The sequence below is a fragment of the Perca flavescens genome, chromosome 1 (assembly GCF_004354835.1).
Source record: "Perca flavescens isolate YP-PL-M2 chromosome 1, PFLA_1.0, whole genome shotgun sequence".
Lineage (NCBI taxonomy): Eukaryota > Metazoa > Chordata > Actinopteri > Perciformes > Percidae > Perca > Perca flavescens.
In genome coordinates this window covers 17346526-17364710 of record NC_041331.1, presented here as the reverse complement: position 1 = coordinate 17364710, position 18185 = coordinate 17346526, and the positions used below count along the sequence as shown (strand labels likewise).

The 18185-nt window shown below is 41.2% G+C and overlaps 1 protein-coding gene across 1 annotated transcript; it reads left to right on the top strand.

Annotated features, from left to right (window-relative positions):
- Positions 1-13823: 13823 nt before the first annotated feature.
- LOC114552192 (serine protease 23) lies at positions 13824-17107 on the top strand. Its single transcript, XM_028572824.1, has 2 exons — positions 13824-14181; positions 14940-17107. Exons 1-2 carry the CDS (start codon positions 14156-14158, stop codon positions 16120-16122), a joined length of 1209 nt encoding a protein of 402 aa, XP_028428625.1. The 5' UTR covers positions 13824-14155; the 3' UTR covers positions 16123-17107.
- Positions 17108-18185: the final 1078 nt, after the last annotated feature.

The following is an 18185-nucleotide window of genomic DNA, read 5'->3' as shown; positions in this document are numbered from 1 at the left end:
GGGTAGTTGTTTGTGTCACAGCATCCTTTGGCAGGCAGCATCGTGGAATTACAAAAGCATGTTGTTGGTATTCTTTGAAAAAAATTGTAAACAGTATGATAATAAATGTGACAAGCTTTGGACTAGATTTATCGTGTTTTGTTGTGAAGCATATTTGGGATCAAGTTCATGCTGCTGTGACAACTGTCCATTTACGGTCTATCTGTGATTATCTGTATCTATGCTGGACAGAAGAGTTAGCAGTCTAAAAATATAATTCAACATTTTGGCTTATTAGCTTCTTTTTCAGAGTAAAGGAGTAAAGTTTGTCATCTTGGACCTCGGACCATCTGTGTTGTTTTACAATTCTCGTAAGTATAGACGCAACGTGATAGGTCGATGATCTTTATTTCAAAGCTCAGAAAAATCTACCTTGTTTGAGTGTTGCAAAAGAATTATGTTCCATGTTTGCTGCATAATATTCACGTTCTGTGTGAAAGTACTTGTGACAAAAACAATTTGAAAAAATATATTGACGAGCCAATTAATCGTATGAAAAAACGCCCTCGGTGTGTAAAGGCCTTAAGATGAGAAGTTTGTCACTAATCTGATGTTTGTGTTATAATTATGTAGCAGGAGTCAGGGCATGATTAGCCTAGCTTAGCATAAAGACGGGTAGCTGGAGAAACAGCTAACCTTGGTCTCCAAAGTTCAATAAGATGCCTTAAACTGCATTAGACTCCGAGGGCCAGATGTACTAACGCTTTTGCGCCCACTTCAGGCATATTTGTTTCACAAAGTGTGCGTAAAAGCATGGCGAGGTATGTTCAAACAGGCCGCACTGAGGTAAATGCGCAGACTGCTTGTTGCGGGCACTGAAAATGGCAAATTGCGCTTTTCTGTGTCATGCATATGCATCCACGGGGAAAGTGGGAGTTTCCGATAAAGAGATGGGAGGGGAAGCATAAAGTGCGCCTAATTGTGTATTCTGCGGTATGTACATAAACCGCCCGTGAAAGCATGCCTCTATTTTGCGCTGAAAATTCTCCGCCTCTTAAAAGCTGGTGTAAACCAGCCGCAAGCGAGTTTCCCCGCATATGCCTCCTGGTGAAATGGCAGCAGTACAAGACGAAGACATAGGCCAAGGAGATGAGCTGAAAGGATTTTTGCCACAAGGATCACACTTTTTCAGTTAAGTGAACACAAAATCATTAAGCGTTACAGATTAAGCAGCCATGCAATATTACAGTTACTGGAAGAAATCAAAGATGACATTGAATCTCCGACTCAGCGTTCACATTCCATTCCAGCAGTTGTTAAACTCCTCACTACATTACAAATATTGGCATCAGGATAATTTATAGCATCAGCAGTGGGAATATCACAGTCTGCACTTAGCCGTATCATAGCACAAGTAAATAAAGTAAAATATATTTATACAGCACTTTTCACAGACCGGGTCAAAAAGTGCTTTACAATGTGCATAGACAACATAGTAGAAAAGTACAATATAAAATTAAGTACAAATACAACAGATAAAATTATCAATAAATAAAAGACATAAGTTACCCAAAAGCTAGCCTGAACAAGTCTTCAGTTGTCCCTTAAAACAGTCCACATTCTCAGCAAACCTAATGCTGGTTGGCAGAGCATTCCAGATTCTGGGTGCCATAGTGACAAAAGCTCTATCCCCACATGTCTTCAGACGAGTGCGTGGCGTGGATAGCAGATTTTGGTTGATAGACCTGAGAGACCAGGAGGGGATGTGTAGGTGAATAATGTTGGCAAGATAAGCAGGGGACCATGTAGAGCCCAATAGGTTATGGTGAGAATTTTGAATTGGATCCTGTAGGTTACAGGAAGCCAGTGAAGGGAACAGAGTAAAGGGGTGATATGGGTGCGCCTGTTTGATCTAGTAAGTAGCCTAGCAGCAGCGTTTTGAATGGACTGCAGGTGGTGAAGGACATATTTGTTGAGTGAGGAGAAGAGTGAATTGCAATAGTCAATATGGGAGGAAATTAAGGCATGGATGAGCATCTCTAGTTCTGACTGAGAGACCACATTGCGTAAGTAGAAAAAACAGGATTTGGTCAATGATTTGATGTGAGTTTCAAAAGATAGGGATTTGACAAATGTCACTCCAAGGTTCCTAAGACTAGGCCAGACTGCAGATGACAAAGGCCCAATGTTCTGCTTAATCAGAGGGATAGCGCTGTCTGGCGCTATGATTAAAACCTCTGTCTTATCTGGGTTCAGCTGCAAATAGCTTTCAGCCATCCAGTTAGTTATGTCGTTTATGCAATCCAGGAGCTTTTGCCTGAAGGTAAAATTAAGCTGAATGTCATCTGCATAAAAGTGATAAGAGATGTTAATGCGAATAATCTGACCCAGAGGCAATATGTATAAAGCAAACAATATTGGGCCCAACACTGAACCCTGTGGAACACCACAAGACAGGGGCGATGATGCAGAGTGGCAATCACCAATAGAGTCACTCCTGATATGCCCACCTATTCATGTAATCTCTTAGTAATGACATGGTGGTCGACTGTATCGAAGACAGAACTGAGGTCTAGAAGTACTAGCAATGAGCATAGACATACGTCTGAGGCCATCTGAAGGTCATTATGGACTCTCACCAAGGCGGTCTCAGTAGAGGTGTCTCTTTCTAAAGCCTGACTGAAATTTGTCATTCAGCTCCAAATTCTCTAAAACAGCTGTAGATTAAATAGCCCACAGCCTTTTCAAGAATTTTGGACAACAATGGCAGCTTTGAAATGGGGCGATAGTTCTTTAAAACTGTTGGGTCCAAATTAGGCTTCTTTATTATAGGTTGGATAGTGGCATATTTAAAGTAGGACGGGACACAGCCTGTGGCCAATGAAGAGATGACAATAGCCACTATACTAGGGCCAATGGCAGGAAGTGCTTTTGAGAGTAATGAAGGTGGTATTATATCCTGTGGACAAGAGGCATTTTCATTTTCTTGGTCAGGTTTAGCATATCATGGAGGCTGATTGGTTGGAAAGACTCAATGGTAATAGGCCTAGGTGAAGGAAGGCAGTCTACATGAAGGTGTGTCCCAGGCTGAATATTTGATCTAATAGACTCTACCTCATCAATACAAAATGACAGCAGCCTATTAGTCATCTTGAGAGCATATTGTTGTCACAATGGCAGGAGGAGAGACACTATTATATATGGTATCAAATAAAAACTTGGGGTTTCTCTTGGAAGAAGAGATTAAATTAGAAAAATAGGCAGACCTGGATTTCTTGACTAAATTATTAAAATCCTGCATAAGTTCCTTAAGATACAGACAGCCATTCAGTCATATGGCACCTCCTCCTTAGACAACGCACATTGTCCGTCATCCAAGGCAAGACGTTACAGATGGGCTTAGATTTTATCTTTAAAGGAGCCACTTCGTCCAACACAGAAGAGCCGAGGTTGTTAAAAGACTGCATTAAGAGCTCAACATCATTACTACCCATAGTATTAAAGTCACAGCCAAATCGGGAGATGAATTGCTCAACAGTTGTTTGAGTAATAATGTGCAAACGTTTCCTACAGGGGGGGTTGGCAATGGCAGAGAGATTAAAAAAGATACACTTGTGGTCACTAATCAACATATCCTCACAACATATTGCATTGACATCCAAACCTAGTGTAAGTCTGTGAACTTGGATAAAAACTGCCCAGCAGGACCAGGGGGGCAATAAATGAGAATGCAATAGAACGGCTTTATCTGACCAACTCTAGTGATTTGCAGTTCAAAAGAGGAGAAAGTTTCCACGCTCACCAGCTGACAAGTACTTAACGATTTGCTACAGCGCAATTTACAGTATAGTGGGCGGAGAAAGGCGCCGATTACCCGATGAACTGAAGGTTTGCTAAATAGGACGTAAACTGAAGTATCACAGTGTGCGCTTTCTGCGTGTTGGCATTTGCAAATGTACGTACAATAGTTAATAAGAATAGTTGTAATATACTTCATGATTTCATAATGTTATACACCGAACATTCCTCATGAAATCAATTTATACAAACTTGATAAATAGAAGCCTTAGTGCAGTTAAGATATATAGAAGGTTTATAGAAATTGAATTTAAATTTTTCAGTCGTGATGTGTTATTCTGAGGGAGAAACTATTTTTTTTAAAGGAGAAAAAAGTGTAATACTTGCTTTTGAGGGAGATTGTTGGGTCTCTAAATTATAAAGTGGTCTAGACCTACTCTGCCTCTGCCTGCAAAGTGTCCTGAGATAACCTCGGTTATGATTTGACATTAGAAATAAAATGTAATTCAATTTAACCAAACAAACCATGAACATGCCCAATTTACAGGAATAGGAGTTGTTAATTCTCTACCACAAAAACATAGTGTCACCACTATTACTGAGGCTCTTTGCCCTCATACTACATTATTCATCATTTAGCTGGAAGAAAGTTCTCTAATTATATTAAACGCCCTGTAATAAAACATGACTAGTACAACGCAACCTGAACATATTTTACAATGATGATGTAGGACAAAGAAACACAAATAAAGCCAATTTTACACCAGTCATATAATTTCACGTATTATTTGTGTAACCTAACATCACATAAAGTACCTCAAACAGGCTTTACAGGCACACAGCAGCAATGGTTCACAACCCAGCCAAAGCGGTCAACGGAGACAATAAGAAACGCCACAAAAAACCTTAGCAAAGAATGAAAATCAAATCAAAGAAATCTTTGGGGAGGTGATTCAAAGAAGTATTCAAAAAGTAGAGCGGCTCCTTCTCATCATTCCCTCTGCATCTGTGCTGTCAGATCATGTTTCTATTGGAAATGAATTGCACCCATGACCAGCATTCCCATTACTGAAGGCTAAATACCACAGAACGTTGTATAAAGAAACACTGTTTTGATTTAACTACCCTTTGATTCGATTACATGTGCTGGCCTAATGAGTGAAAAATGACTTCAGAGGTGAGGAGAGTTCAAATAATCCTTTATTTCAAATGAAATGAAATTTCATAAGGATGTGAGTCATTTTCCAAAGAGCCAGAGTATGACATGCCAAGCCAAGGGGTTTACCCATAGTCACAGTGCAAACTTTTCCTGTAGGCAAAATCTGCTTAGAAAAGCATCAAAAGCATTTGCATGCGAGAGGACACGGAGGGAGAAGAGGAAATGCTATGACTGGTGGAAAACTTTAGGGTGTATTGGGTGCTTTTTGACATTACGATTCCCTATTTCTTTTACTTCTTCTTTTTGCCTTCAATGTCATACACGTGTATGTACACTACCCTCTCTGGTTGAAACGTTCACTACATTGTACTGTATGTAAAAAATTATGAATAAAGTTTATGTTTTTTTTCTTTTTTTAAGTCTCTAGCACATAATATCCAGAAATCTTCCAAGGGAAGTTTTGGATTTGGCTTTGTTTATTTCAATATAAGAATTGTACCTTTTAATAGTGAACTTATTTGGGGGAAAAACACATAAGTCTTATGGCATGATTTGTTTAAAAGTAGCCTATGCCTCGGGTCGGTAAATTTCTAGATATTGATAATACACATTAAAATCACAGTCTGACATAAAGGTCCATGGAGAAGATAAGTATAAGTATTTAGGCTAAGTCTTTTGGAGAATGGGACCAGTTGAGGTGGTTTGGGCATCTGGTAAAGGTGTCGCCTGGGCGCCTCACTAGGGAGGTGTTCCAGGCACGTCCTGCTGGGAGGAGGCCTCGGGGAAGACCCAGGACTAGGTGGGGGGATTATATCTCCACCCTGGCCTGGGAACGCCACGGGATCCCGCAGTCGGAGCTGGTTAATGTGACTCGGGAAAGGAAGGATTGGGGTCCCCTGCTGGAGCTGCTGTCCCTGCAACCCAAACCCGGATAAGCGGACGAAGATGGATGGATGGAGAATGGGGAATGTTTGCTTGTTATTGTTCAATTAAAGTTCAATACAATGCTAAATTATTTAACGTATTTAATTACAGATCAACTCAACAAAGCGTGAGAGACGCGCTGGATGTCCCTTCACTTTCGCTATCTTCCTTATTGGGGCTTAGCACGGCCAAGGACATTTGTGATTTGTTTAAAGGTCCCATGTCATGAAAAGTTCACTTTATGAGGTTTTTTAACATTAATATGCGTTCCCCCAGCCTGCCTATGGTCCCCTAGTGGCTAAAAATGGCGATAGGTGTAAACCGAGCCCTGGGTATCCTGCTCTGCCTTTGAGAAAATGAAAGCTCAGATGGGCCAATCTGGAATCTTGCTCCTTATGAGGTCATAAGGAGCAAGGTTACCTCCTCTTTCTCTGCTTTGCCCGCCCAGAGATTTTGGCCCACCCATGAGAGAGAGACATCATGGCTTTCAAACGAGCAAAGTGGCAGTTGGTCAAGGCCACACCCCCACCCTCCACCTTGCCCCCCCTCACCCCCCCTCTCTCCTCCTCAATAACTACATGCATAAATGGCACGTCCTAAGGAAAGCTCATTGTGGGACTGGCTCTAGTGGCTGTAATTCTGCACCAAGGCTGAATTTCGGGAAAGAGACTTCAGATACAGTATTAGGGGACCACTGAGGCCTATATAAAAGCATCCAAAGAGCACCATGTCATGGGACCTTTAAAGAAATACAAACACGTCAGAGTGTTTTTCCCCTTATTCCTGAATAGATATGTAGGTGGTGTAGCCAGACCATAGCCTACTCCACACTGACACTGCACTGTGGAGAAAGGTCTGGCAATGCAAGCATCATCTGCATATGGCATGGTATATGCAGACTGAGCAAATAATCCCTATATTTCCATTATTACTGTTATTTCCCATTGAACGTTTCTGTTAGGATAATTATTTATCAAAGAATGGACAAAATCACTGGAGTTCTCTCAAAGTTAATTTTTACTTGCAAGCAGAGTCAGTTAAGGGTTAGCACCTCAGCGCATGTACAGAAAAATGACTGAAGATTGTTCACAACAGTGTCTTTTTAAAAGGAGATGGGAGTCAAGTTAGTTATTCGGTTCATGCAATCAGTAGGTCAGGCCCGGCATCTCCTCCACATTATGCGCTCTGCCCTCAGGGATACATCCTGTGCTCTTTGCAAGGTCACTCAGCTTTAATGATTAACACGTGAAAGACAAATACTAAAACAGCAGTTCGGATGCAAATGGTTAACAAAGAAACTGATGCAAATTTTTTCTAACAGTTTCCACCTTGAATATTCCCAGAATTTTGCTACCCTAGTCAGAAGTGTGCTCTGTTGCACCCGTAACTACGCCAAAAAGTGATGTCACATTGTACTGACCACACCTTGGAGTACCCTCCTACATCACCCACTTCGAAAGTTATCAGCCAATTGAATGGCCGTTATCAGTTGTCATCACTACCACAGATGATGATATGACGCGATGTGCAAATATCTAATAAGTAAGGGAATGCTTTGGCCTGAGGAATACATGGTGTGAATTTAAACTATTATCAGGTAGGGCACCATCAACCCAACTGTGTCCAACTGTAAAGTACAACATAAAGTAATTGTTGGGGCAACATACTCAACCAATGTGAGTATAAAAACGCTCTTTTGATGTTACTACGCAATCATCACTATTAATGTGGGACCTCTACGGGGCTTTCTGGGTAACAGGAATTTACAACATGGCATATAAGCACACATGGCTAAATGGAGGAAAGTAAATGCTCTAAACAGTAAAGTTCAGAAGACTTCATCACCAAATAACTCCTGGAATGCATGCAAGCGTGGACATTTCCTTTAACTGCAGATGAGTGAGACTGTTTACAATCTTTTTATGAGGCATTACAATGTACAGTATATATCAAACGTGCTTGCCAACAGTATTCTCTTCCTTTTAGCTTTGCCTTGAGCTTTAAACTTGGCTAAAGTCCTCCCCACCCCAACGATTTCACAGCAAATAACTTCTCAAAAGTACGTCTGAGGTTATCTTGTTTTGCCAAACAGCTGTTTCGTGGCCTCTAGGGACGAGCGAGAGAAGAGGTCCAGGATGGGAGAGACCAACAAGATACTTAGAGGCACAGAGAGAGGAAAATACAAAGCAGGAACAGAGACAGACAGAAAGACAGAGACAGACAGAGGGACATAAAGAGAGAGGATTCAAACATGTGAGGCCGTCCACACTTGCTTGATTGTGTCCGTGTCCAGAAGCGAGAGGAGGAGAGTGGGAGGAATAAAACAATTAACATGAACAGTACTCTGGGGAATGTGGGTTTCCTTGACAACAGCCAGCATAGCCAAACAAACAGGCCCTTTCATAAAAATTCTAAACAAATAGAAAGGTCTCCCTCATGAGCACCCATTGGTAAAAAGGGACATCCCTTCCAGTTGTCCTTCAGGAGAAATAAAAAAAACTTATTCTAATTATTGTTTTATATTGATTTTAAAGTCTGTGCTCCATATTTCAAATGTGTCCAAATGTGCATTATTATCAACCAGCAAAAACTGATCTGCTGGAATGGTGTAACAATATTTACAGAGAATTTGGTTATAAAACCAGATAATCAGTGAACGGGACGAGAGGAGGAAAAGATGCTGGCAGACCCTCCTGCTCCAGAGAGAGAGAGAGAGAGAAGGGCTTGTGTAAGTGTGTGTGTGTGTGTGTGTGTGTGTGTTGTGGGATGGGTGGGGTTTTGGGTTATTCAAAGCAGTGTTTGATGAGCCAGCAGGTCCACCCTTTGTCCTGGCAAAGGTGCTAATGTATAATCAGTTGCAGGAGACCTTGAACAGGATTTGAATCCTCATAAAGCAAACGTTTACCAATGTATTTGGTTTTGTTGCAGAGAGTTTTAATGAGGATTAATACCACTTCACATATCTGTTCAGTAAATATAAAGCTAAAGCCAGCAGCTGAGAGCCTGGCTCTGTCCAATTGAAAACAAAAATCCATCTACCAGCACCTCTAAAGCTCACTAATTAACATGTTATAATGAGTTTGTTTGTTTATTTGTATAAAAACAACAAGGGGATTACAGGTCATAATTGTTATTGTACAGTAACTTCCTGTGTCCACTGGTTGCCTGGCATCCTCAGTGACAACAAGACGTGTTAATCAGTGAGCTTTAGAGGTGCTGCTAAGTGGATTTTATAACCTTTGGACAGAGCCAGGCTAGCTGTTTCCCCTGTTTTCAGTCTTTATCCTAAAATAATCTGCCAAACTGCCTGGCTGTACAGACATAAGAGTGGTATCAAAATCTTCTCGTCTAACTCTCCTTCAGAAAGTCAATCAATGTATTTCCCAAAATGTGAAAAAACTATTGCTTTAAAAGCCTCTGAGGCGCCATCGGTCGACATTATAGTGATTGGACAACCGAATAGATTTGGTCACCAGTTTGCGTGCCCGCGGGTTGCTCCAAGACATGTAGCCTCTAACTGCAAAGGTCCTGCTCTCCATGTCTCTGAAATAGGCTGACATACTATTTATACACTCATACTGACCGACACTAGACTCACTTCTAACATAACATCTTAACATAACTACCAAGATGACGTGTATTTGTGTGCGATATCCATCGTTAACGTAGCCTATGAATTTCTACGCACACAATCATCTAAGATGCACGAAAAAATAAAGCCTTCTGGGATTGGTTGATAACTCAAACTTGCCGAGAACCTAGACACCCGTTTGATTACATTAGACTCATGCAGTACCCTCTGTTACGGTCTCGTTCAGTAGCCTGGTGCGCGGTCTCCTTGTGACAGCCTACCTACCATGCAGCCTGCAACATTCACTTCTCTAACATTTAACTCAACATAACTACCAAGATAACATGACGAGTATTTGTATGTGATGTACTTCCCCATCGATAATGTGTGAATTGCCAGAAACACAATCATCTAAGATGCACCAGAAACAAGGCTTGGTTAATAACTCAAACTTGCCGAGAACCAAGACACCGCTTGATTACATTAGACTTCAGCGGTTGCATGGTTACATTCGGTCTCGTTTAGTAGCCTGGTGCCTCCTCGTGGTCTCCTCGTCTCCTTCTCAACGTAACTACCAAGATTGCCTAACGTTACATGTAGCCTACTTGTACTGTATACTATTGTGTGGATTTGACCAAGAACTATAGATGGACTGTTCTTATATAGCGCTTTTCTAGTCTCAACGACTACTCAAAGCGCTTTAACATTGTACAGGAACCATTCACGCACATTCATACACTGTGGCCGAGGCTGCCATATAATCAGATAATCAGTCACACACATTTACACTCCGGGGAACTCTGGGTTCAGTGTCTTGCCCAAGGACACTTCGACATGGGACTGCAGGGCCAAGGATCGAACCACCAACGTTCCCGATTGGCAGGCAACCGCTCTACCACTGAGCCACAGCCGCCCCGTTTGATTACATTACTCGCAGCCACCGTCACTCAGTTTCATTCATTCTTCTCGTTCGAAAAACGGACACCGGTTGATTAGGTCTCATACGGTCGCCACGGTCTCTTCATGTCATTTACATAGCGTGCACCGCATTATTAAACAGTTGTCATGCACAAAATATTGCAAAGTGGTAATTTTGTAAACACAAACATAGGCTACATTAAAGAGCACAATTATATCACCACCTTTTATTCGCAGAGTATTCGATGCACTGATACATTACAATGGCTCATGGGATTGGCTCTCAACGTTAGTAGTACAGCATTCAGTAATTGAGTCAACAGTCCCCGAGAACAGTCATACCGAGTAGCTCTCACTGCAACCGTTCTTCTACAACTCTTTCGGTCCAATCGTGCTGCTCGAGGTAGCCCATTTCCTGATTGATTCTACCACGGAGGAGTCGCTAATGAGCTAGATACTACATACACACACACACACACAGCAGTAGCAGGCTTGGTTTTAAAGCTAGAGTGAAGATACTGATATTATATGAAACTAGACGACCTAAGGAATCCATTGGCATCACCCATGTCACCAGCAATTCAGGAAGGGGTCTAAATATCACTCCAAGGTTGGGCTAAATCTTGGCGAGGGAAAACTGGCATGACCATTTTCAAATGGGTCCCTTGACCTTTCACCTCAAGATATCTGGATGTAAATAGGTTATATGGATACCCATGAGTCTACCCCCATTACAGACACGCCCACTTTATGATAATCTCATGCAGTTTGGGGCAAAAAGCATGGACTTTTTCTCATATAGTATACATGTGTTAATTTTGCCTATTCTGAAATGGTGTATTTAAATATTTTTGCATACTGGGGTCCCTAAACAGTCTTGGAATTACATAAATGGGGTATGACTTAAAAGCTGAGACTCTTGTGGATGTGGGATCTGATCATTTTTAATCAATTTTCAAGTGGTAAAAACATGTTAAATTGTGCAAAAAATCTCCATAACAAATGGTATCAACCTACCATATACTTCCATCATAATGCTCTAAGCACTTATACACTCTAACCAAACCCAATGTTTATTACAGATTTAAATCTGACACACAGCTGAGCAGCATCTCAAATTAATCTTCAAAATACCAGCTTTCAGATGATATTCCACTATGTGGCACATAGTGTTGACCTGCTATCTCCCTCTAAAGAGCCCCTGTCCCTCCCGTAAAACAGGCAAAAATGGTTCTCAGAGGTTTAATATTTCAGTTAAAAAAAAACTCAGCTGCATGTAGGGCAAAATCTTCTATACCAATATAGGTAATTTAATACCTCGATAAGATATAGACGCAATATGGCATGTTTTTTTCTGGTAATTCAATAGTCTATATGAAATTAACAACATTACCATGGTAAAGCCTATTTTAGTAAACTCCTGTGTGAATTAACTTGACAAAGTATTGAGTATTTCCTGATTTTATGAGGAACTTCAGAGCAACGCACAAGGATCAGAACATAAAAAGTCATCAAAAATATATTTCTGTAATGCAGCTCTAATTGTTGGCACTGTTTTCATTACAAAGTCCACATACGAGCAATTTGCTGCAGGACAGGGAGAGATGGTGGAGGTTGGCTAACTGTTCAGCCATGCATGAGTCCCCACTCACCACTCTTGTTCTTTCTTTCTCCCTGTCTTTCTGGTGGCAGTTCAGCCTAATGAAATCATTACATAGCATAATATCAACAGCTTGCACATTTTCCGCATGGGTGGGTCAGGTGGAAATCAAACTTCCAGTCATAATAGCAGTATGGTCGCCTTTGAATGTAAAGGTCATATTTCAGAGAGAATAATCACAACCTTATGATGTGAAATGAGAGAGCTTTTGTTGTGAAATAAACAGCTTTCTCCCATGTGAACCGTATTGTGTGATTGCCAAGACTCATGAGGCTGATCAACCCAGTGAATTAACAGGGTGAAAGTGTGTTTGGGCAAAACATTGAAGTATGTGCATTTAATGAGTACTTGGTGGCCTTTGTGGATGTGTGTGTGTGTGAGACAGAGAGGGAGAATCATGTCATGTTGCCTGATCTAAAGAATGAATGTGGGTCAGTGTTTGTGTGGCGAGTAGGTCACTGTACGGAAGTGCAACTTCTCAATTTCTCTCTCTCTCTCTCTCTCTCTCTCTCTCACACACACACAGTTTGACAGCCAGCACACGCCTCCGTCCAGCTGTTTTGGCCTGTTAGTAAAAAAACATCATGCGAAGTATGGCTTGTAATAAAAATCCAAATTGTAAACAATTATAAAGAGGCTACTGGATATCTGTTTTGAATGAGCATAACTTCCTAATAAATAAGCCTTTATATGTATCTATAGACCAAATGGATTACCAACATTTATAATTACCAAGCAGAAAGGGAGTTTTCACAACCTTGTAACTCAAGTTATTCTTCTTAATGCCTTGTAACTCATATACAGTACAGGCCAAAAGTTTGGACACACCTTCTCATTCAATGTGTTTCTTTATTTTCATGACTATTTACAATGTAGATTCTCACTGAAGGCATCAAAACTATGAATGAACATTCAAAGTAGCCACCCTTTGCTTTTTTTGATAACTCTGCAAACCCTTGGTGTTCTCTCAATGAGCTTCATGAGGTAGTCACCTGAAATGGTTTTCACTTCACAGGTGTGCTTTGTCAGGGTTAATTAGTGGAATTATTTCCCTTATTAATAAAAAAGCAAAGGGTGGCTACTTTGAAGAATCTAAAATATAAGACATGTTTTCAGTTATTTCACACTTTTTTGTTAAGTACATAATTCCATATGTGTTCATTCATAGTTTTGATGCCTTCAGTGAGAATCTACAATGTAAATAGTCATGAAAATAAAAAGGAAACGCATTGAATGAGAAGGTGTGTCCAAACTTTTGGCCTGTACTGTATACATTAATAAATATATGAATTATAAACCCATTAAGATGGGGGACTTGTAAGAAAAAAAATACCATATTACGGTGATCAACAGAAAATAAATCAATCGTTTTCAGTTATCCACAGTAATAGTCTGTATTTATATTTTTTAGTCATATATTGAAGAAAGAATTGCCCCTTTTCATATGCAAGTATTTGCAAGATTTATTTGTTGAACATTGTGATTGAATCCCTTGGAGATGTTTTATTGTTCAGACAAAGTAAGCAAACTAAATCTGTCATTTTGGTTTTCGTGAACTTGCATGATCATTGTTTACTGAAATTCTATAGAAAACAAAACTATTAATTGATTAAAACCGGTTAATCGATAAAGGAAATAATTAAATGGAGCCCGCATTTAACGCAATGGATGTGTAATAGGCCTACCCAGTGCACAAAACTTTTTAAACAATTCAGACCTAATTGAATCATCGTTAACTTTATTTCCTATTGATCCGAAGAGAAAGGAGGAGGAACGAAAGTTAATTGGTAAGCAGCAGCATTGATGTGATGCATCGTGTCGGTGAGGACTCACTTTGTATATTCTCGTCGGCAGATGTGACAGTGTGAGCGCAGACAGACAGACAGACAGACGGACAGACAGACAGACAGACAGACAGACCGCCTCCTCCAGCAGCTCACAATGATCCAACTCCTTCGCTGTCGACCCGGCTGCTGCCTTCAGAAAACTCCAGACCAGACTGTCACGGAATAAATAAAGTCGTCAGTTCCTGAGAAAAGCGCCAAGAAGCCTCTTTTCTTTGCAGCAGGAGTGCTCACCAGTTAAACTGCCATCGCGGGTTTTACCCTTAGTGTTCGACCACCGGCTCACCTGCAGAAGCCAAACTATGCGCTCCCAGGCTGCGGTCCCCCGGTAAGTCACTTCTATGTCCGATTCGTCCGCACGTAACGGAAGGATTTATAGAAGTCAGAAAGGTCTGTAAGCAACGGAAAACTTGTAAATCAAGAAATACATCTTAACTCTACTGTAACATTGTAGTGATGCAGTGCTAAATGATTTTCAGAAAATACTTATTCCCCTTAAAATAAATAATCTGCCCTTACATTTATGTGTTAGGAGTTGCAAGATGCAGCTATGTCATGGTATGTGTATGACTTTATTATATCTCTGCACTCTTTTATGACACTTAATGACATATTTTAGCCTAGTCCCATATGTGTCACAAAAAAAGTCTTCATTACCTCTAACCCATTTACAAAACTACAGTCTATATTCAGTGCAACAAAATGTTACTCAGACATTCTTTTTTCTTATAAGTCACCCATCTTAATGGGTTTATAATTCAAATCTTTATTCATGTATAATAACTCATTTATTAATAAGGCAAATCCCCAGGCCACTTCAGGAATGTTTCCAGCAGCGTCTAGCTATGCCTGATTGGTCATATGTACAGCATTAAAAACGTGGACGTTTACAGCTGCCAAATTCCAGCCCAGATAAAAAAAAACAAAAAAACAACAACTGGTGGTTGTAATTATAATTCCACGATGCTGGTTTTGGTCATGTTCAACAAAACCACAGAACTTCTGCAGAAATGTTTTGAGGTTATTAACCGTGAATGGGTCTTTAGTACATAAGTTCACCTGATCTGTCCTCATGTCCATCCACAGGTTTATGTCCCTCTTATTCGTCCTCTTCCTTCCCCCTGTTTCTTCCTCCTCCTCCCGTCCCCAGTGGGTTCTACAGCGCGTCCCTGTGGTCCTCCCACAGCAGACGGAGGCTCGATCAGCCCCTCATTTCCTGTCTCCGGCCCGCTTGGAGGTCAGCTCGCCCTGTGACCCAGAATGCCACAAAAGGGCCCCTCGCCCGAGCTACTGGGACCTGCGGAGTCTTCTGGCCTATGAGACACTACACTCTGATGGTCAACTTACTGAGACCGCCATTGGGATCTATGGCTACGACCCCAGTTCTAACACCAGCCCGGCCTACGCCTCAGGGTCGTCTGGGAAGGCTGAGCGGTCACATGTCAGGAGGAAGCGACAGATCTTCGGCCATGATGGGCGTTTTAGCATTGCTGGGCAGAACTTCCTGCTTAAATATCCATTCTCTGTGGCTGTCAAGCTGTCCACTGGGTGTTCTGGTACATTGGTGGGGGACCGTCATGTTCTCACAGCGGCTCATTGCGTTCATGATGGGAAAAACTATGTGAAAGGAGCCCAGAAGCTCCGGGTTGGGTTTCTAAAAACCAAGCAACGAGACACACACGCTTCTCCCTTTTACCTTCCCTCGAACTTCACCAACCATGTTGAAGGTGGCTCTGCTCCTTACACTCCACCAACCAACGACAAAATGAAGTTCCAGTGGATCAGAGCCAAGCGCACCCATGTGCCCAAAGGATGGATTAAAGGGAATGCCAATGACATTGGGATGGACTATGACTACGCTTTGCTTGAACTCAAGAAACCCCACAAACGCCGCCATATGAAGTTAGGAGTCAGTCCCCCAGCTCAGAGGCTGCCAGGTCGACGAGTCCACTTCTCAGGATTTGATAATGACCGTCCAGGAAAGCTGGTGTATCGGTTCTGTCGGGCTGGCGAGGAGACGTCAGACCTGCTGTACCAGCATTGTGATGCTCAGCCCGGTGCCAGCGGGTCCGGAGTCTACGCCCGGATGTGGGACGGGCGGCGCCGGCGCTGGGAGCGGAAGGTGATAGGCGTGTTTTCTGGGCATCAGTGGGTGGAGCGACAAGGGGCGTCTCAGGAATTTAATGTAGCGGTGAGAATCACACCTCTCAAATACGCTCAGATCTGCTACTGGATAAAAGGAAACTTTGTGGACTGCCGAGAAGGGTAAGAGGCATACCTATGAAACCATAGGCCCACTACATCCTCACACATAATTCACATATTTACCCCACCACTTGTAGCACTGATGTAACATCAAAATAAACATTTTATTTGTTGCCCCCCATTCTCAGACGCCAATACCATTACTGTAAATACAGACCTGACAGACGCAAATCCACTATTGACACTATGTAAACAAGGCAAGTTCATATCATTTATGCTTAGTTTTTTTTATTACTGGGGAAAGGTCATGTGGTTTTGCAGAATAAATGCAGGCTTATCTGGTTCTCGGAACATTTGACTAGATAACAAAGTTATCTGGAACATCCTCAGATCTGAACATGGACTAATGTAAAACAGGCCCTCAGACGGAGAAGGACTGGGAAAATGGTTTCAACATACATTCTAGCCTTTTAATGTGCTAATACTAAAGATTGCACTGTTAAAACTCTTGTTATTCTATTGAGAATTATTTTTGTGGATGAATGTATGAGTCAGCAACCAAAGGTGCAGTTTCTCTCCAAACTATCATATATTCTCTCAGTGGACACACTAGTTCTCTACCTGGTGTACTCTCTCAGCTAAATAAACTGTGTTTTGAATGAGCATTTAACTTGTTATACAGAAGGATATTAAATGACTGCAGATGCCAACGCTGCGGATTACTTGTTGTAAGAAGCACATTTTGTTGAGGGTTGTACTTTAATGCTTAGCTCCCTCTGGCGGCAAAGATAAAACATTGCAGGTGTCCAACATCATGCAGACTATATAGCCCAGGACTAAATAAGCACTTTTTACTCTCTCCCTGTTTAACATTTGTGAAATTGCATTATTTGTTTGAAAAACTGAAGACTGTGGCGAAATGCAATGAAAAATGTGATTAGAAATAAGCAACCGGGTCACACTTGTCTTTTTATGTATGCACCAAATAACAAGGCAAATTCCTAGTAAGTGTTACTTACTTGGCAATAAATCTTTTTCTGATTTTCTGATTCTCCGTCTGCTTAATACAACATATCCCTAACACAACACAATCTTTGTTTAAACACCATTCGTTTTATTTCAGATGTTAAAAGGCATTTTCAGAAAGGTTGTGGGGAAACTGAACAGCGTAAGAAGCGAAGGAAGAATATGAGGACCAGGCTCTAATGACTTCTCCAGCAGCAACACATTCAACAACTGGTTCAACCAGGAGTCTGACACTGCATACTGGGATATGGCACATAGAAAACACACTCTGCGACTCAATTTGACACTTTTTTTTTTTATAAGTAACGAAGAACAGATCAACATCATTACCAACAATTTTACTTAAAACTTGTCTTCAAATTTCATGTAGGCTAGGTTAGAGGAAGATCAAGTACACTTTGGGGCAATGTGGTCAACAGGTGATTGAACATGAAATCTTTCCAAATCTCATTCCTCTTCTCCAGCTGTGATCGTATGGGTTTCACCAAAACAAAGAGACAAGACTGAATGTGTGTCACTTGAGGATGACTCAACACTCACGTAAGAACTGACAGAGCAGGATTTAAAGGACATCTTAAATGTCTACTCTCTGTGTTATTGAGATAAGGCTGAGTTAAAAGGTGACATACAAGTACACCCATTAATAAAAAAAAAAAGAATTCAGCGATGGTGCTTAATTAGAGGCTACCAACTTTAAAGACATGTCAAGTCAACAGCAACATTCAGTTGAAGGATCATTCAACATTCAAGCAGAAATGACCACGGACAAAACCGAAGCACCAAGGAGACAAAGCAGACCAATGAGCACATGTATGGCATGTATGTATAATCAAAAGATTTCTCATCAGCGATCCAGATGTACACACTGGTTCATCTCAAAAGCAGTTTTCTCCACCTCATTTACACTCATCAAAGTTGACTGAAGCTCACGACCACACAGGAAATATTGATCCCCTGATTTTCTATTCCGACTTGAACCTACTGATCAAAATCAACAGAAAAGCCTTTTTATCTGAATACTGAACAGTCAATCATGCTCTGACGCTAGTCTTTAATACTGCCCGAAGTTATGCACCAACTGCAGGTTGGAGCCAGTGAAGG

Bases quoted from the DNA above. Each gene is read 5' to 3' on its own strand.
- LOC114552192 (XM_028572824.1), top strand. From the start codon at position 14,156: ATGCGCTCCCAGGCTGCGGTCCCCCG. The intron at 14,182-14,939 runs GTAAGTCACTTC...GTCCATCCACAG, and splicing joins TCCCAGGCTGCGGTCCCCCG to GTTTATGTCCCTCTTATTCG.